General features: G+C 32.2%; 2 protein-coding genes across 2 annotated transcripts; one reads left to right on the top strand and one right to left on the bottom strand.

Annotated features, from left to right (window-relative positions):
• Positions 1-451: 451 nt before the first annotated feature.
• LOC111004303 (phosphoglycerate kinase) lies at positions 452-6,478 on the bottom strand. Its single transcript, XM_022275296.2, has 10 exons — positions 6,322-6,478; positions 6,029-6,232; positions 5,717-5,943; positions 5,485-5,602; positions 5,020-5,158; positions 4,498-4,632; positions 4,098-4,219; positions 3,087-3,187; positions 2,519-2,617; positions 452-799 (listed from the first exon to the last, which is right to left on the bottom strand). Exons 1-10 carry the CDS (start codon positions 6,381-6,383, stop codon positions 759-761), a joined length of 1,248 nt encoding a protein of 415 aa, XP_022130988.1. The 5' UTR covers positions 6,384-6,478; the 3' UTR covers positions 452-758.
• Positions 6,479-6,768: 290 nt separating this feature from the next.
• Positions 6,769-18,533, top strand: LOC111004391 (WD repeat-containing protein 5). Its single transcript, XM_022275406.2, has 8 exons — positions 6,769-7,130; positions 7,241-7,337; positions 7,938-8,083; positions 8,509-8,653; positions 9,159-9,261; positions 10,404-10,635; positions 17,332-17,522; positions 18,247-18,533. The coding sequence occupies exons 1-7, from the start codon at positions 7,005-7,007 to the stop codon at positions 17,518-17,520; spliced, it is 1,038 nt and encodes a 345-aa protein (XP_022131098.1). The 5' UTR covers positions 6,769-7,004; the 3' UTR covers positions 17,521-17,522; positions 18,247-18,533.
• Positions 18,534-18,801: the final 268 nt, after the last annotated feature.

Raw genomic sequence — 18,801 nt, 5'->3', positions numbered from 1 at the left:
ATATTGTGATACGTACTGAGTATTGATATATAAAACTATGTTATAGGTATGTGGTAGGAAACATGGCAAAGGCGATAGCGGTTTACTTGATTTTGTCAAAGTTGTATCATTGCGTACACATCAATCTTTATACATCCATTATTATTAAACGATTGGTATTTTAATGATTTTTACAAGCGTTAGAACTTTTTTAAGTTGTTAATTTTTTAAGGCAGGGTGGAAATTTCAATTCAATTATTACCAATCTTTCTCCGTGGAACTTCGTTCAAATGGGGAAAGCTACTTCGTATTTTAGAAGTCGACGTTATTAAATAAAGCATCTTTAATAACTCTATTAATGTAAATTAAAACTCACATCGTAGCTAAAAGACCTTAGCATATACAAACTCATATCTGATCGAATAAATTTCATATACACCTTAATTTATAAAATAAAATATTAAACAATACACTTGATTAAGCAACATTTATTCATAACAATAAATATACACATGACACACTTATATTATTATTTAATTATTCGCATCAGCGCTCTAATCTCATACGCCGTTAAGCGCGTAATTTTCTATAAATAATTTGTATAACCTTTAACTATATAAATTAACATATAATGGCGAAAAGGAAGTTCTAAAAAAACTAATTTCATTATTAGCAAAGCGTCATTTTTTTGTCTGTTTTATACAGCCTAATAGTTTTTGAGTTTAGAATTGGTGACTTTTAACAGTTGAATATAATTGCAATTAAGATCTGCTAAGGACTTAGGCATCTGTAAGGGCTGCAACACCTGGAAGAACTTTGCCTGAAACAAACAAAATCCTATGAAACTATTATACAATCATCGCTTTTCAACAGACATATAAATTCGCGTAAGTCTACAAGAGACGGACAAGTTTCTCATTCATAATTGTGTTGATGTTTTTGATAATTTATGGCTTCCCATTTTGAATAATGTGTAATGAAATTCAGAATTTTCGCATGCGAATTAGTAAAAAAAACAGGAAAAATAATATTGTAACTTTAGCTGGATACTTTACGTTGTGAATTATAAATAAAAAACAGTGATGGGGGGCACAAAAATCAAACCATTAGCGTGACTATATTATAAGTTTACCGAATATAAGTATCATATATCCGAAGCACTTTTGCTATTGAAATTCCGCAACATTAATTAAAAAGTTTTATGGAAAACCAATAGCGAAGTTCACGCTATGCAGATCCGCATGACGTAACTGCACTATTTCGATCGCCCCACGTGGTATGAGTACGTACATTGGCATAATATATATTAGTTAGGGCTCTCAACTTCTGTTGAGGAATATACTATATTTATAAAATAAAGAGATTCATATATTAATAAATAGATTTATGGCATTTAAAAGAATCATACTTGGAGCTCTAATCATTTATGTATTACTATTATTTTAGTATATGACGTAAATAGTATTTCATTTTTTTTCAGTTGATATTAGCAACCCTAATTTAATGACTGGTCAGGGCTGGCGATTTTACATGGTATACGGCTTTACTTTTTTACATCTCAAATTTGCACCCCATACCACGCTGCCAAATGTTTTTCTTTCGTCCAAATAGGCATATAGTTGAGTGGATAATAAAACTCTTTGGTAACAGGGTAAATAAACATAATAATGCTCCATTTCTAATGTTGTATAATAAATTTTATGGAGTGCTACACACAAGGACACGAAAAGACAATTGAAAAAAAAAACAATAAATAACTCGCGCTTTATGCAACAAAATGGCAAACCCAATTCGTAAAAATGACGGTTTTATAAAGTTTTTTAATTAACGTTGCCATCGGTGAATTTTTGTTAGGCTCTGAGAAGAAGACAGATCAAACCTTCAGTAGAAAACAGTGTCGTATGTCAAAATTAATTCATTTTTATAGATAGTGTACTAGTGTACACTATCTATAAAAATGAATGTAAATACATGTAAATACTAAATCATAATTTATGCTTAGTAGCATAAATTATGATTTAGTATTTACATACATTTTAACGGTGAGATTAAGCTAAGCACAAGCTAGGACAGAAAATGACAAAATACAAAGTGATGTTTCATTTCATGGAATACCTTCTTTATTATCCTTAAAAAAAGTATAACAACAACAAATATTTAAACGTCTAAAACGGTACAAATCTACTTTATTAATCTAATTTATTTATTGTTATTCATTATTTTTTTATTTATACCTAGAAATTTACGAGTAAAGCAAAAACAAATACTTACAAGAAGACAATAATTTTGTTATGTAGAACGGATCGCATTGTTAGTAGTCTCACCCTAGGTGTACTTAAACCATAATATATGGACGTGATAATCGTTTCAATAAAATACATTTGTCGTAGTTATATTATAGCAGAAAGTTATTATGAGTCAAGGCATACATTTGAAATTTTTAGTATAATAATTTTATTATACTCAAATTTGCAATCATTACTCACTTATTAGTTTATTGTTTAATTAAAATTTCTATAAAACTTATTAAAATGTTTACCTTCGAGTAACTCCAAAGAAGCGCCACCACCCGTAGATACGTGGGATACTTTGTCTTCCGTTCCCCACTTGGCACAACAAGTTGCTGTGTCACCGCCACCTAGCAAATAATATACATACTGATAAGGTTTTGCAATGATTTTTGTATGTACAGCTAAAGAGCATACATGGACGCTTCTATCACAGACATTTTTTAATGTCGTAATTGAAACTTGTAACAAAAACTGTAGCAATTAAAATACTTAACGCTTTATAATTGGATAACAGCGTCTAATCACAGACATACTATTAGAACAAGCCAAAGTTTGCGGTTTCAAATCCGGCTCGAAGGACCACAAAGATATAACACGCGCGTGGTGCAAATTTTTGATACAAGTGCAACACGATAAAAATAGCAATTGTCCAGTTATTCCTGATGGGAATAAGGAAGGACTTATCTAACTAATCCCTAAATACACTAATATGCGAGACAATAGTCGAAAGCATCTTCCAAATGGCGTTTTAACTGTAAAACACATGTATGAAATGTAATGATGACAAACTGCAAATAATCTAATAATATTAGTTACCTATGATAGTAATAGCTCCAGCAGCGGTGGCCTTTACAACGCCGTCCATGAGAGCACGTGTGCCTCCAGCAAATTTCTCAAACTCGAAAACACCTGCTGGTCTGTAAAATTAATAATTATTACTAGTTGTCCGAGAATCTGCTTATAAATACATGTTTATATCTAAATTAAGTAATTGATATATAAATTTATTTTCTATACTAATATGCTTATGCTATTGTAGCATGCAATAATGTTTTCTAGATTACATATATTTAGTTATTTTTTTCTAGATTATATATTTTTACTAGCTGACCCGGCAAACGTTGTTTTGCCATGTATGTTTTTTCTAGGAAACGTATTTTTAATTCTACTACAATTATAATATTTGATTTCAATCATACCTAACTAATATAACTAATATAACCTTATTGTGGATCTGTAAATTGATTAATAAAAATTAAAATCGGGATGTAAAAATAGGGGTTGATCGTATAAGAGTGAAAATTGAGAGAGACATTAATTTTTTTTATTGTCATCACCAAATAAAAAAAAATTGCCAAAAAATTAAAGTTTATAATTAACAAATAAAAATAGGAGTTTGTCGTAGAGGTGTGAAAAATTCAGGGTCATATGAAATTTTTTATTCTAAGTCATGACAAAGTAAAAAAAATTCTTGCAAATAATTTAAAATTTTTAATTAACAAATAAAAAAAGGGTTGATCGGAGAGGGGTGAAAATTTAGGGTTGCATGTATTTTTGTATGGTGTATCGTGAAAATTTGAAAAGGAAAAATTTTGTCTAAAAAATAAATAAAAAAAATTAGGGTTGGACCACCCTTAACATTTAGAGGAATGAAAAATAGATGATGTCCGATTCTCAGACGTATCCAATATGCACACAAAATTTCATGAGAATCGGGAAAGCCGTTTCGGAGGAGTTTAACCACAAACACCGCGACACGAACATTTTATATATAAGATATATAATCTAAAAAAAACGTTATTTATAATCTTAGCTTACATATCTTACCCATTCCATACAATAACTTTAGCTCTTGCAATTGGGTCAGCAAAGAGTTCTCTTGATTTAGGCCCTACATCAAGACCCATCCAGCCTTCTGGTATACCAGTCTCAACATCTGCAGCACCAACCTAAATATAAGCATAAAAACTTCTATAAATTACAATATTTCTGAGTTTGATATTACTCATATTAGATATTTTTAAACATATTTATAAAAGAAACATTTTTAAGCTATTTATACAAAATATTCAAATTTGGACAATAATAAATAGTAATTATATCTTATACCTTGACCATGATTCACAAGGATTGAAAAATAATGTTTTAACGCATAAAACGTTACAAAAGAAACAATAACACACACACATATATATATATACACATATTATAATTTTATAAATCATACCTGTGCATTTTCATCAAACTTATCAGCAGTTACAAAATCAATAGGAAGGTGAATTTTAACATTGTTCTTTGCTGCCTTTTCCAATAATTTAGTGACAATTTTAGCCCCTTCTGCATCATATAAAGAGTTGCCAATCTGAAATGAATAGTATTTTTGAACTTCAATCATTTTTAGTTTAACATAAAGGCGAGGTGCCTTTAATTTAAGTAATATTGCTAGTGTTCCATTAAAACAACTATAGTACATTTAAATAAACACATTGGAAATAAATAACATACTTTTTATATGATTGAAATAATTTATTTGAGTAAAAAAATAAATATTAAATAATATAAAAAGAAATTATGTGTCTAGAGTCTAGACAGTTTTCGGTATACAATATTTTCACATAAAAATTTGGTTGTATGGGCCAAAATCAAATCTTTGTTAAACAAATTTTCCAAGCTTTTAAAATAATGATTTATACTATGTGTGAACTACAATATAACTAAAAGACACTAATATAAATGAAATGATACTCACAGCCATTCCTTTTGTTTCCTTCAAGAAAGTATAAGCCATACCTCCACCAATTATCATTTCATTCACTTTATCCAGTAAGTTCTCTATTAACAGGATTTTGTCAGCAACCTTTGCACCGCCAAGGATAGCCAAGAAGGGTCTTTACAGAATAAGGTTATAAATTAAAACATCCCTATATTCATTAATAGTAAGAAAAATTAAATATGATTAAGATGGAAAATAATAAAACTGTTTATGGCAATATACAATTATATATGTAGTTGTCATAAAAAAAAAAAATTTTCTAAATCAAGATAAAGATGAATCTTTTATTTATTTACTCCAAAGTTAAATTTTGAGATTGAATTCATAGAACTTAAACTCTCTTTAGCTATACAATATTTAACTCAGTTTCACAAATAGTTAATTTTTATAATTTCATTGACCTTATATCTGCTGGTTTTAGTTATTGTTAATTGATTGTACCTTTCTGGTTCATGTAATGCTTTAGCAAAATATTGTAATTCTTTCTTTAATAAGAAGCCACTAGCTCTCTGGTCAAAACCTTCACCCATCATTGAACTATGTGCCCTGTGAGCAGTACCTGTAAGAAGTAAAAAAAATGTTAAAGCTTAATTTTATATGTGACAGGATATACAAGATTTGTTACTTTTTATCTAGAAGATTGATGCTTAACTTAAACTTTATTAATATTTACCAAAAGCATCATTTATGTAAATATCTCCAAGTTTCCTTAAGGTCGCTCTAAAAGCCTTAACTTTTTCTGGATCAGCCTTAACTTTAGACCCGCTAGCATCTACACCTTTTCCTTCCTCCTCAATATGGTAGCGCAGATTCTCTAGCAAAATTACTGAGCCGACTGGTGGGTCAGCACAAGAAGCTTCTACTTCAGGACCAATACAGTCAGGGAGGAATTGAATATCTCTAGAAAGAGAATAATACATAGCACAATTTTGCAGTTGCATACTGATATCCCATATTAGCAATAAACAAAATGAAGGAATTCTACCTGTTTAAAAGCTTCTTCAACTCTTCAGCTACAGGTTTGAGAGTATATTTAGGGTTTGCTTGACCATCAGGTCGACCAAGATGTGACATTAAAACGACTGACTTTGCTCCCTTATCCAGAGCATATTTGACAGAATCCAACGCTGCTACTATACGTTGGTTGTTGGTGATTACTCCTTCTTTGAGGGGAACATTGAAGTCAACCCTGTAAATTAAATATTGTTAACAATAATAATACAAATTCCATGTTTATTGTATAATTTCCGCCAGCACTAAAACTTGACTAAATCTTACCTCATTAAGACTCGCTTGCCACTTAAATTTACAGCATCTATGCTTAATTTATTTAGCGCCATTCTAAATGAAATTTAAAATTTATATGGACAATAACTTATGAATATTACTATTGATACTGCTAACCGCAAATCAAATTCGACCTTGAGATCGGGGAATGTCAAAAGGGTCAAATAAATTGTAAGTTTACCCTATCTAAAAATATTAATCGAAATATATATTAATTAATCATTCAACGCTCATGAAACCGAACGTAGATATTTTTATTGTAAACATAATTTAATCATTAAAAATTTGTTAAATTTATAATTTAATTCATAGACAATTATATTTTCTGGTATGAAATTGTTTGGCCGCCCTATAGAATGAAAAAAAAACAATTTTGTTTGGCAACGTTGGTAAGATAATATCGCGGCTCGCTGGAGGCGCGCGGGTGAAATGCGGGAGGGAAATTTGTTCGTTACAGTTGCCAGCATTGTTCGTTCTTCGCGAAATGAACGCATCGAGACGCTCGGAAGAATGTTCTTTGAAAATCTACGTTAAAATTTATGGAACTTCTCGCGTTCATGATAGGTTTTGTTCTGTGTGTGTTAGAGAATTAAATTTAAATTATAACTCATTGTGTATAAGTGATTGTAGTGGGTGACGAATATACTGAGGATAAGTGCGTCGAAAGTTGAAACATGGTGCCGCTAGGGCCCGGGCCAGGCCATACTGCTCATCAAACACACGGTGGGCCTTCAACGAATTTGTCCGGCCCAAATTCGTTATCACAGAGTTCCTCACAGTCAAACAAGTCATCGGTGGCGGTAAGATTGCTAAATATTGCAGCATTGTATTATTTGCGGCTCGCACATGTTTATGTAACTATAGAGCCGAACACGTGCGATTTCGCGCTAATTTTTATAATTGTTTGCAGAAGCCGAATTATACGCTCAAATTTACGCTTGCTGGCCATACTAAAGCTGTATCATCTGTTAAATTTAGTCCAAATGGAGAATGGCTTGCTAGCTCTTGTAAGTTAGTTTCCGTATTTTTTATCACTGATAAGTTGTCTAAATTAAGGTGTAGGTCAGGTTTCACAATCTAACCGACCTACTTTATAATATTCAAATTGATTGTTAAATTGTTTAATCCAATAATATTTGGAACAAAGTAGGCAATAAAAGTCCTTGGTAAAGTCAATCTTTTAATCTTTTTTTTATTAGGAATGAAAATTTTTAATACATAATTTTTTTTCATTTTAAAATCAAAACTAATTACTACAAACAGTTTTGAGTGGACATGGGTCACAAATGTATTGCTAGCACATTCAATTTTAATTCAATTAGTAAGGTGATAATAAGTTCTTGAAATACCCTCATCAAACTATCTTAACTAATAGGTATTATTAACAACTATTTAAGTTGTGCAATGACTCAAGGTTTTAATAGACACAGTTTATATTACAATATTTTTTCAGCCTTCTACATACCTTTTGTCAACTATATGTTATTTAGATAAACTACTTTCATACACACATATTAACATATACAAGATATTTTAATATTTTTCCTTTCTGGCTTAATATTGACGAGGGTTCATTACATTAATACTATATAAAATATAATTTTCAGCTGCTGATAAACTTATTAAGGTGTGGGGAGCTTATGATGGCAAATTTGAGAAGACTATTTCAGGACATAAAATGGGCATCAGTGATGTGGCTTGGTCTTCAGATAGCAGGCTAATTGTTAGTGCTAGTGATGACAAAACCCTTAAGGTTAGAATATATTAGCATATTAATATTTTACTAATAAGTTAATATTTGAGTCATAACTGTATATAAATTATAACACCTTTTATTGTTAAGTCTATTGGAAATATCTATCATTTTAAATAAGTTGACTTGTTGTCTACTACTTGTTAAGCTTATAGTTTTGTTACAAGGAATGTTTGATATGGCTTAAATTGTTGCATTAATACATTTTGTAAATATATTTCTGAAAATTTTTTAGATAAGAATGTCAATTTAAAAAGGGTTCTCACGGTTCTTGACCTCTTTTATCAATTAAGATAAGCTACATCACCCTTTTCCTGATAAGAATGTTTACTGAACTATTAACATTAGAAGATAATTTTTTTAGTTTCTTAGAATACTCATATCAATAACATAGTTTATATGAAAGTTATTGTAATGTATTACAGGTTTGGGAGCTAAGTTCAGGAAAATGTCTCAAGACTCTTAAAGGACACAGCAATTATGTTTTCTGTTGCAATTTCAATCCACAAAGTAATCTTATTGTCTCTGGTAGTTTTGACGAGAGTGTTCGGATATGGGATGTCAGAACAGGTACTGTTTAAATTGTTTTCGTATGGTTCTTTTTTTTTCAAAGTAAAACTTCATTTGTTAATATAGGTAACACAATGTATACTTATGAATGTAAAAAAAATACATTTACTGCTTGTTCTCCTCTTCCATTGTTTGCCATTGATTTGAGACTCTGCTACTCCTTTTTTATTGCCAAGTTGTTTTTGTTTGAAATAGTGATTCTATTCTTAACCCTTAAATTAGAAATGTAAATATTGAATTTTAACAAAGTAACATTAAAACATAGGCATAAATAAATTCAAATACTGTATAATTGACAGTTGGTATAATAAACTGTTTTAATTTTGTTTGCATAGCTTATCTAATGAAACAAAATAGAAGTTAAATAAAAAGTGTTTAAATTTACTTGAAGGGGAACATAAATACAAATGTGAAACAGGTAATGTCACATTTGAATTTTAAACTGGTAATAAGAATCAAATAAACACAATTAGGTGCAAAGGCATTAATAAGATTTTTATAACAGGTAAATGTTTAAAAACACTACCAGCACATTCAGATCCAGTGTCCGCAGTTCATTTTAACAGAGATGGGAGTCTTATTGTATCTTCCAGTTATGATGGTCTATGGTGAGTAGTAGTTCTATAATTTCAGTAATAATATTTTTAAAAAATCTGCTTGTATTTGTTTGTTTGTACAGTAAGTTCAAATATTTATTATGACTTTTCTTGGAAATTTTAGTTAGTTTGTGTTTGTAAAAATATTATAAAGTATTATTCTGATATGTCTATAAAATTTTCTCAACAAAATGTAACGCATATATAATAAATAAATGCAGGTTTGTTTTCACTTCGTTCAGCTAATATTTTTATTGGCTCAGGCCATTTAGCGACTGGCGTAAGTTCGCCTCTGAATTGGTGTTTAAGTCAGCATTGCCAGTTGCATATCAGAACTCAAACTTTGTGTCATTAGTCTTATTGCTAAGTAATATTTTCTTTAAAACCCGTCTAAAATCCATGTGTTTCAAGGCTAACGATCTAAAAATAATTTACGACAAGAAGTCACAAGATGAGTCAGCAGCGGTAATGCGTAATGTTCTACAATTACTAAAAAATTGCTAAATGTATCAAAAAATTAATTTATTCAGATATATTAACTTTCGTTATGCATTGTACTCATTTTATGAGATCTCCGTCATCATACATGAGATTGGATTTTTTTTACTTTAGTTTCAAATTTCGATCCCAACCACGAGATATGTATATATACTAGATATGTGACACATATATTGTACCATACTCTACTTGAGTGTTAATAGTAAACTACCGTTTTGTTTTTATATTGTTCTATTACTGCTTACGTACTGAATGACGAATGAATAATTAAAACACCTCTACAAACCATGGTTATTTATGTATGTACTATTATTTTTATGAGCTAAGACATATATTTATATTAATAAATATTTTTCTATTATTGTAAAGTATCTTTATAACATCATAGACCAACAGTAAAACAAACTATATGATATTATTTCATATTATACTTGGGCCAAATAGCAAACAACTTGTGCAATGCTATCTATGTTATACAAATATAACAATTACGCATTTTTAATATCCATATATTATGATTATAATACCACCTCTACGCCTAAATTGATTATGCAATGGGACTGGGTCTCTTTTTCAATTGAGAATCATTCAATTGAAAACTCATGAAACTAAATGATTTAAATGATTTATCAATATTGTGAAATTTCTGTTCACAGCCGAATATGGGATACAGCCTCTGGTCAGTGCCTTAAAACGCTCATAGATGATGACAACCCACCAGTGTCCTTTGTCAAGTTTTCACCAAACGGCAAGTACATTCTAGCGGCGACCTTGGACAACACATTGAAACTTTGGGATTACAGTCGGGGCAAGTGCCTTAAGACCTACACTGGACATAAGAATGAGAAATATTGTATTTTCGCAAACTTTAGCGTTACTGGCGGCAAGGTATGTAACTTTTTGATAACGAAAACCATTCAGTTTTATATATTTAGAGATTTTTGTAAAAGTTTATGTATAAATACATTTGATTTGCTAAGTGTAATTCTTGCAATTTGTATCAAAATACATGTTATATCGTATCCAATTAAATACCATCACACATTACCTTAATCTCTAAATTTTCTGGATATTACTTCAATAAACGCATTTAGATCCATGGTAGTAAGTAACAAATTAAATTTAATAAAATATAATTAATGAAAGATCGAATTTAATTGATCATGGAACAAATTTTTAAACATAAATTATATAATTAGTCAAATTAGTTGGTAACTCATTTATATAAACATAAGTATATATATTATTAAAATATAATAATAATCATAATTTAATTTAATATAGACTTTTAAACATAAAAATAACAAATTTAATTAATAATGTATGTCAAATTAAGTATATTTGCATGTTTGATAGAGGGGTAGCTAAGAATCGGGTTGTGATTGAGAAATGTCAATCTGATATCAAATCTGATAATTCCAAATTAATTTTAAATCAAAATTTTAAGACTTCACGACTCAAATGATAGACTTTAATTCCACTAAAAACTATGCTATAATGAAAGTGTTAAAATTTAGTTTTGTAATAAAAGATTAAATGATAATGCTCAATAATTTAATATTAATACCATTTAAAAATAACAGCTTATAATTTTTTCTAAATTATTTTTCTGGTTGACCAATTGGCCTTAGCTATGCTTGCTAATTGCTACCATGCTTAGAGTACTTATATTTTTATATTTACAACATATGACGCCCAAGACAATAATAATTACTTATTACTTTATTTTTACCTAAATTTATTTCGTCCTAAAAATAACATACATTCTTCTCTCAGTCTCCCCAAACCTGTCACAAAAATATCCAGTTCTGAAGCAACGTTTGCTGATGGCATGATTCTTTTTTGTCGCTTTTTTTTTTTTTTTTTTTATATATTATGGCCCGCACGGTTTGTGCATTGTGGCCCAGGGTCAAAACAGGGAAACGGGTAAAAAAATAAACGTAACAGATGGAACGGAATTAAGGAAAGGAAAATCTATAAAATAAAAGATCAATTCTTATAGAGATAGATATAAAAGGAGTGTAAGAAAAGATATTTACATATATACACATTCATAGGATCTAAATTTTTATATCATTACTTAAGATAAAAGCTGCTAAAAGTTTATATATATGTGGGTCCATTGTTGAAAGTAAACAGGATATGGATGAAGGGAAATGAGACCGTCGATAAGAGCCGACCGTTCGCGCCGAGAACAAACAAAAATGATGTGATTCAAATCAGCTTCAGCATATCCACATTCGCACGTAGGGTTGTCAATAATATTAAACTTAGCAAGGTGAGCTGGGGTGCAGACGTGTCCCAGACGCATACGAGACAGTATTGTTGTAACTCTTTTACCGAATCTCAGTCTCCAAAACCAGGGCTTAATGGGTATAGAAGGTTGAATAGCACGATAATGGCGACCTTTTGAACGATCTTGATTCCAGGATTCAGTCCAGGAATTCCGGAGATAAATCCCAGAAAGAGCCATCAAGTCATGCGCATAGTTTCCAAAAATATCCACATCTCCACTATCCACTGCCTCATTGGCAATACGGTCGGCTTTTTCGTTTCCAGATATTCCACAGTGACCAGGAATCCATGCAAACGATACGGAATAGTTTTCTTTCAAACATTTCAATAGTAAGTTTCTAATTTCGGAAATGACAGGGAATTGATAATGTGATCCAAATGGGAACCGGGCTAGGGCATTTAAAGAACTAAGTGAATCTGTAAAAATTACAGTTTTTTGAAGTTTCAGTAGAAGGATGTATTCTAAAGCTTTGAATAGGCCAATACATTCGCCAGTGAACACGGAGGATTCAGGAGGGAGTTTAGTTTTTTGGACAATATTGTAGTTAGAATGTATTACACCTACACCTACACATCCATCACTGGAATGTTTAGATGCATCTGTAAATATTCGATGCCATTGTGGCCACTTAGTGTCAACAATATAATTAAATGTTAACTTTTGGTTTTTCTCAATTTTAACAAGACCTATGTTAGTATGTATAACGGGACAGATTATAAGGGAATTGTAACTATATTTAAACAAAGGATTGGAAGTCGCTTGGTGAGTAGGAGCCTTAAGAGAAGTAAATCTTGTGAAACTTTTAACCAAACATGGTGTGCGTTTGTTTTTCCAAAATTGAGAAGTGTGGATTAAAGATGTCAAGGATGTTAGTTTAGATGTAAGGATATGGTTACTAAATTGCATACAGCGGAATAGGAATTTATCAGATAGAAATTGTCGGCGTAAGTTTAATGGTGGCTCTACACATTCGGTTCTCATACAGTTGATTGGGGTTGACTTCATAGCTCCTAAGACTATTCTCATTGCTTTTGCTTGAATACTATCCAATTTTTTGAAAGCAGAAACATTTCCTGGTTCCAACAGGAAAGTACCGTAATCCATTACACTTCTGATTATGGCGTTGTAAATCAGTTTTAAGGAGTGTGAATGCGCTCCCCACCAAATGCCCGATAAACATCTAAGAATATTTAAATTTCGTTCACATCTCGCTGTTACATACTCACAGTGGGATACACCGGTGAGCTTAGAATCTAGAACTACCCCCAAGAATTTGATATTATTAGTCGAGGGAATCAAAACATTATCAAACTTTACCTGGACCGGGGGAGGCTTACGCATTCTGGAAAACAACACAACCCTGCTCTTGGATACAGATATGTCTAGACCATTCGAAGTCAGCCATGAGTTTAAAAATGAAAGGGAAGATGTTAGAGTTTGACAATTATTTTCAATTGATTTGCCCGATTTGTATATAAGAAGATCGTCTGCATATTGTAGTACGTTTGTTGACGCCTGCAATGATGTTTCTAAATCATACGTATAGATGTTATAGAGCAAAGGACTGAGTACAGAACCCTGTGGTAATCCTTTCCATACGGTCCGAGATAGTTTGACATCTTCAATAAATAAATTTATGTATCTTTCACTGAGCATATCTATAACAAAGTTTGTTAGAATTGGTGGTACGTTTAAGCATAGCAGTTTTTCCCTGAGAACCGATATAAGAACATTGTCATAAGCTGAGCTTATATCTAAGAAAGTAGCTACTACTGACTCATTGTTTGAAAATGCTAATCTTAAGTCTGTAGTGAATATTGCTAAGCTATCCATTGTGCTTCTACTTTTTCTAAAACCGAATTGGGTCGTTGCTAATAGATTTTTATTCTCTAAAAACCATTCTAAACGGATTTTTACTAGGTGTTCTGCTATTTTCATTAAAACAGAAGAAAGGACAATGGGTCTGTAAGAAGAAGGATCATCGGTTGGCTTATTCTCTTTTAAAATAGGTATAATTGATTGAGTGATCCAAGACTTGGGAATGCACCCAGAAATCATAATAGAATTTATAATATTTAAGTACAGCATCAGCATTCGGTCCGAAAGATTTTTCAAAAAAGAATATGGAATCCCATCTTCTCCTGGAGTAGAGTCTTTTACCTTATTAAGCACACCTTTAAGTTCGATCAAAGAAAACGGAGCGTTTATTCCACTTAGGTCATCAAAAATGTAAGCAGGAATAGTTAATGGAGGAAATCTCTGTTCCGGTACAGAAGGGGGAGCAAGATGATCCATAAACTGATCAGCTAGAGTTATCGGTAATTTAGAAGAACGGGAATTATTATATGCAGATCTAAATCTACGAATATTACGCCAGACCTCTGACGGGCTGACATCTGGACTAATGGATGCACAAAATGATTGCCAACCATCGTATTTCTTTTTCTTAAACAATTTTTTAGTTCTACGGGCAGATTCTAAATATAACTCGAAATTTTCTTCTGACATATCCTCGCAGTATTTTTTTTCGGCCTGTTTTCTTTCTTTTATTGCAGCTGTGCATTCATGATCCCACCAGGGAGGTGAAGGAATTTGCGATCGGACCTTAGTTTTAGTGCAAAAAGATTCATCGGCAGCTTCAATCAAAACCTGAGAAAGAATTTCTGCGGAGATCTGGCTACCTTCTTGAGAATAAGTATTAGTTTTCTGCTCTACTATTTGGTTGAATAATTTCCAATCTGCGTTGTTTAATCTGTATTTAAAACGAGGAGAGCGATTGGTTTTGATAGGTTTGTATGAAGGAAAAGTAATTACAAGTGGAAAGTGGTCACTACCATACGAAGATGCTAGAGGGTGCCAGTCCAAAGTTGAAGCTAAATCAGGTGAACATAAAGATAGATCAGGCGCACTTGCACCTTCGCTTGGACCAGTAACACGAGTTGGCAGCCCAGTGTTTAAAATACATATACCATGAGAATCTATAATATCTAATAATTGATCTCCATAATAGTTGGAAGAAGTGCTTCCCCAAGATTGATGTTGGCAATTAAAATCACCTAGGACTAAGAAAGGCCTTGGGAGGATGGAGAACAGTTGATTAAGATGAGAAAAAATATTTACATTAGGACGAGAAAAATAAATAGATACTATACAAATTTTATTTACAATAGCAGCAATGACTGACAAGTCATCACCGAATGAGGGAAGTGGAAATAAGGAATAGGGGAGATTATTTTTAATGACTATGGCAACACCGCCATAGCCGTCAGGTCTGTCCTGTCGGAGAATAACATAACCTGGAATTCGAAATGTCAATTTCGGGCGAAGCCATGTTTCCGACAGAGTTGAGACAAAAGGTTCAAATTTATTATGCAAATAGATTAAATCGTTTTTATTGCAGATTGCGCTTCTGCAATTCCACTGGATTATTTGTTCGCGTTCTGGACGCATAAGTGGATTTTAATTGAGTTAAGGAAGCAAGTGTTGGGCGGCGTTGTTCGGTTACATTGTTGTCAGAGTTAGAAATGGATTTTATTTCAGTCAAAAGTTGGATAACATCAGAGATTGAGAACATTGTTTCATTATTGTTGACGTTACTGTTTATTAAAGCGACCCCGTTAGGAGAAGCTGGAGCATCATAGTCCTTTATTAAACTGAAGTGTTCTGTTTTGTTATACCCCAGTCGTTTTAGTTTGGGGGTTGTTGGTTTAACAAATATGTTTTTCTTATAAGATCTACTATACGACGGAATCGAGGAAGAGGAAGGCGATACAGATGGCACAGGAGAATTAGGAGAATTATGCATGTTTGAAAACTTTACTATTTCAGCAAAAGATTTTGAGACAGGATCATACACTTTGTTTGCTTCTGCGTAAGATACACATTTCTGAGCCATATATAATTTAATTTTAGTCTGTCGTTCATATTCTGGACATTTCCTATTTGTAGCAAAGTGTAGACCTGAACACAGACAGCAAGATGCTGCATCATCTTGTATGTTGCATGTGTCCCCAGTATGGCCTTGGCCACACTTGTAACATCGGGGTCGAGAGTTACAATTGGACTTAGTATGACCAAATCGGCAACAAGAATAACACTGAATAGTGGGGTATGAATAAAGTTCCACCGGTAGGGCATTGTAGCATACAAACACATGTTTTGGTAGAGCTTGGCCATCAAAAGTTATAACAACAGTCTGTGATGGCTTCCACTCAGGTGGGGAGCTGTTACGCACTTTATAATTTAGGCGTCTAATTTTTATTATTCCTCCGCTGCCTACAGGTAAAGAGATATTGTCTAATATATCTTCAGGAGACCATTCTGCGGGAACACCCCGCACAAGCCCCATTCGAGTCACATTAAATGAAGGAATAAAAGCTTTAAAATTATTAATTGTCAGGCAAGGATTATTAACAAATTCATTTGCAAATTTGTGGTCTGAAAATGATAGGGAAATTCGGTTTCTGCCTATCCTTTTAATGCTACCATTAATAATGTTTTTAAATGAATTTTTCTTTAGGAAATACCCAAATTGGACTGGGTGCAAGGAGGCGATGCCAGTATCTGAAGAAACTTTTTGCACATGAACTACAAATGGCCCTATGTCATAGGCCTCATAAAACGATCGGCCTGTAGGGTTTTTTGGAGACTGAGAACTATCTGATGGGGGGTGTTGTTGGGTATTAACAGTTACACTTGTATTATGTGCTGGGTAACCTTTTTGCTGAAAACTATCTATATCGTTAGCGTTCTTAATCTCAGTACATAATGAGGGAAATTCAATATCCGGTATTTGGCACGAACAATCAGTCTCTTTTTGCTTGTTACGACGCGTCGGGTCAAATCTTTTTTTCCTCTTATTACAATGTTTGCAAATTTTACCTAATCTCATTCTTTTACGGTCACTCCGTTGATCCACATCTGTGTCTACACTGGACTCGTCCAGTTTAGAAAATCTATTTTCTACTATAATATTACACGCAACCTCAGGGGGCGAGCCCCCGATATCCGGGGGCTCGTTCATTTTTTCGCCTGATTCCAGGCCTTGAGGAAAAAGTATAAAAACTTACCAAATGCTGAAGAATATATACACAAATTAAAGAAATAAACAATTAAGTTAAACTACTACATACAATATATACAAATTGATCTTTTATATCAATTAAATTAAATTTATAAATTTTACTAAAGAACAAAACTCCCGCCACGACCAACGTTTCCCGCCTTTTTTTTCAGTTTTCTTTTGTCGCTTTAAACATTACTCTTTAATAATTACATGTTTCTTACAGTGGATAGTATCAGGCTCGGAAGACAATCTGGTATACATATGGAATCTACAATCAAAGGAAATTGTGCAGCGACTATCGGGGCATACAGACACTGTGCTGTGCACGGCTTGCCATCCCACTGAGAATATTATCGCCTCCGCCGCACTGGAGAACGACAAGACAATCAAGCTTTGGAAGAGCGACACCTAGTGGTGAGTTGTACTAATCCAGCCCTTAAGAAGAAAGGGCGTCATCTAGATATGGACCTGAGATAATGCAACTTTTTTAAATTTAGAATGTGAAAATAATTTCTTATTTAAAGAGCGACACCTAATAGTAGAATATGGATATTTACAGTTAGATATAATTATAATAGAAATGGACAAAAGTTTTGTTTTTTTTTTAAATTAGATTAAAAAGGGTTTAATATTCTAGCAATATCTATCTCCTTAATAAGTTATTGTATTTAATGAAAATAATTGTCATAGTTTTTTTACCCTTTATATACACATTAGATATCCAATATAACCAATACTTGGTGTGATTAATTGTCTATTGTCCTTAATTTTAATTAAATTAAGAATTAAATCTAAATCAAATGATTCCCAAGGGAAATTTGTTTAGTTAGGGAGGCATACCAATTGGCCGTTCAAGTATTATGTTACATAGTGTAGGGGGCACTGTCTGCTTGAAAGTGAAATGCAGTTTTGAGGTTTCCTACAAAAATTTAATATGTTTATGTTCTATTATTTTTGTGAGCTTTGCTTATTTTTGCTGATATTTGGGATAAATTGAAGTAAATCTGCCAATGTGACTACTTGAACGGCCCATTATGAAAAAGACATCGGTAAAATGTCAACCACATATGACCCTAAAATTATAGACCATATTGGTATTGGTAGAGTCAATGTTTAATTAAATTTTATTTCTTTTCAGAAAGTGTGATTTAAAAGTGACCTGCATATTGTGGCTTCATATTGTGAGCCAGGCCCTTTGGCATGTGAATAGTTTATTGAATAAGTTCAAATTTACAAAACTACGGACAATCGGACATGTTTTATTTATGCTAAGTCAATCACGAGTGTGAGTTTTCATTTGTTTACATATTTTTGTACTTGACATACAAGTGAAAGAGATATTTAGCTATTTACGAATAAGTATTGAGATGTTAAGGATCAGCTTAAAATTTAACTTGTTGGATGCAATAAAAAGTATAGTAGTTCTTTGTGTGTCTTATTTACCCCTTTATTGAACCCACCTCGAAAAAGTGTGTATAATATAAATTAAAACCGTCCTCATGAATCATTTTAAGTTAGACATCTTCATTTATCAGATAACATACTATATGAAATGTTGTTTTATTTCGTTTCCTTAATAAATTAGAAGGGGTCAACGACCTTAAAGCGTCAGTGCGAAAAGTGAAATATTACAGTAGGCAAAACACCCCATCCCCTGCCCTGCTCACCTTTTGACCGCAATCGCATTGACGCT

This window comes from Pieris rapae, chromosome 12 (assembly GCF_905147795.1).
Source record: "Pieris rapae chromosome 12, ilPieRapa1.1, whole genome shotgun sequence".
In the NCBI taxonomy this organism is placed as follows: Eukaryota; Metazoa; Arthropoda; class Insecta; order Lepidoptera; family Pieridae; genus Pieris; species Pieris rapae.
This window is presented reverse-complemented; position numbering and strand designations above follow the sequence as displayed.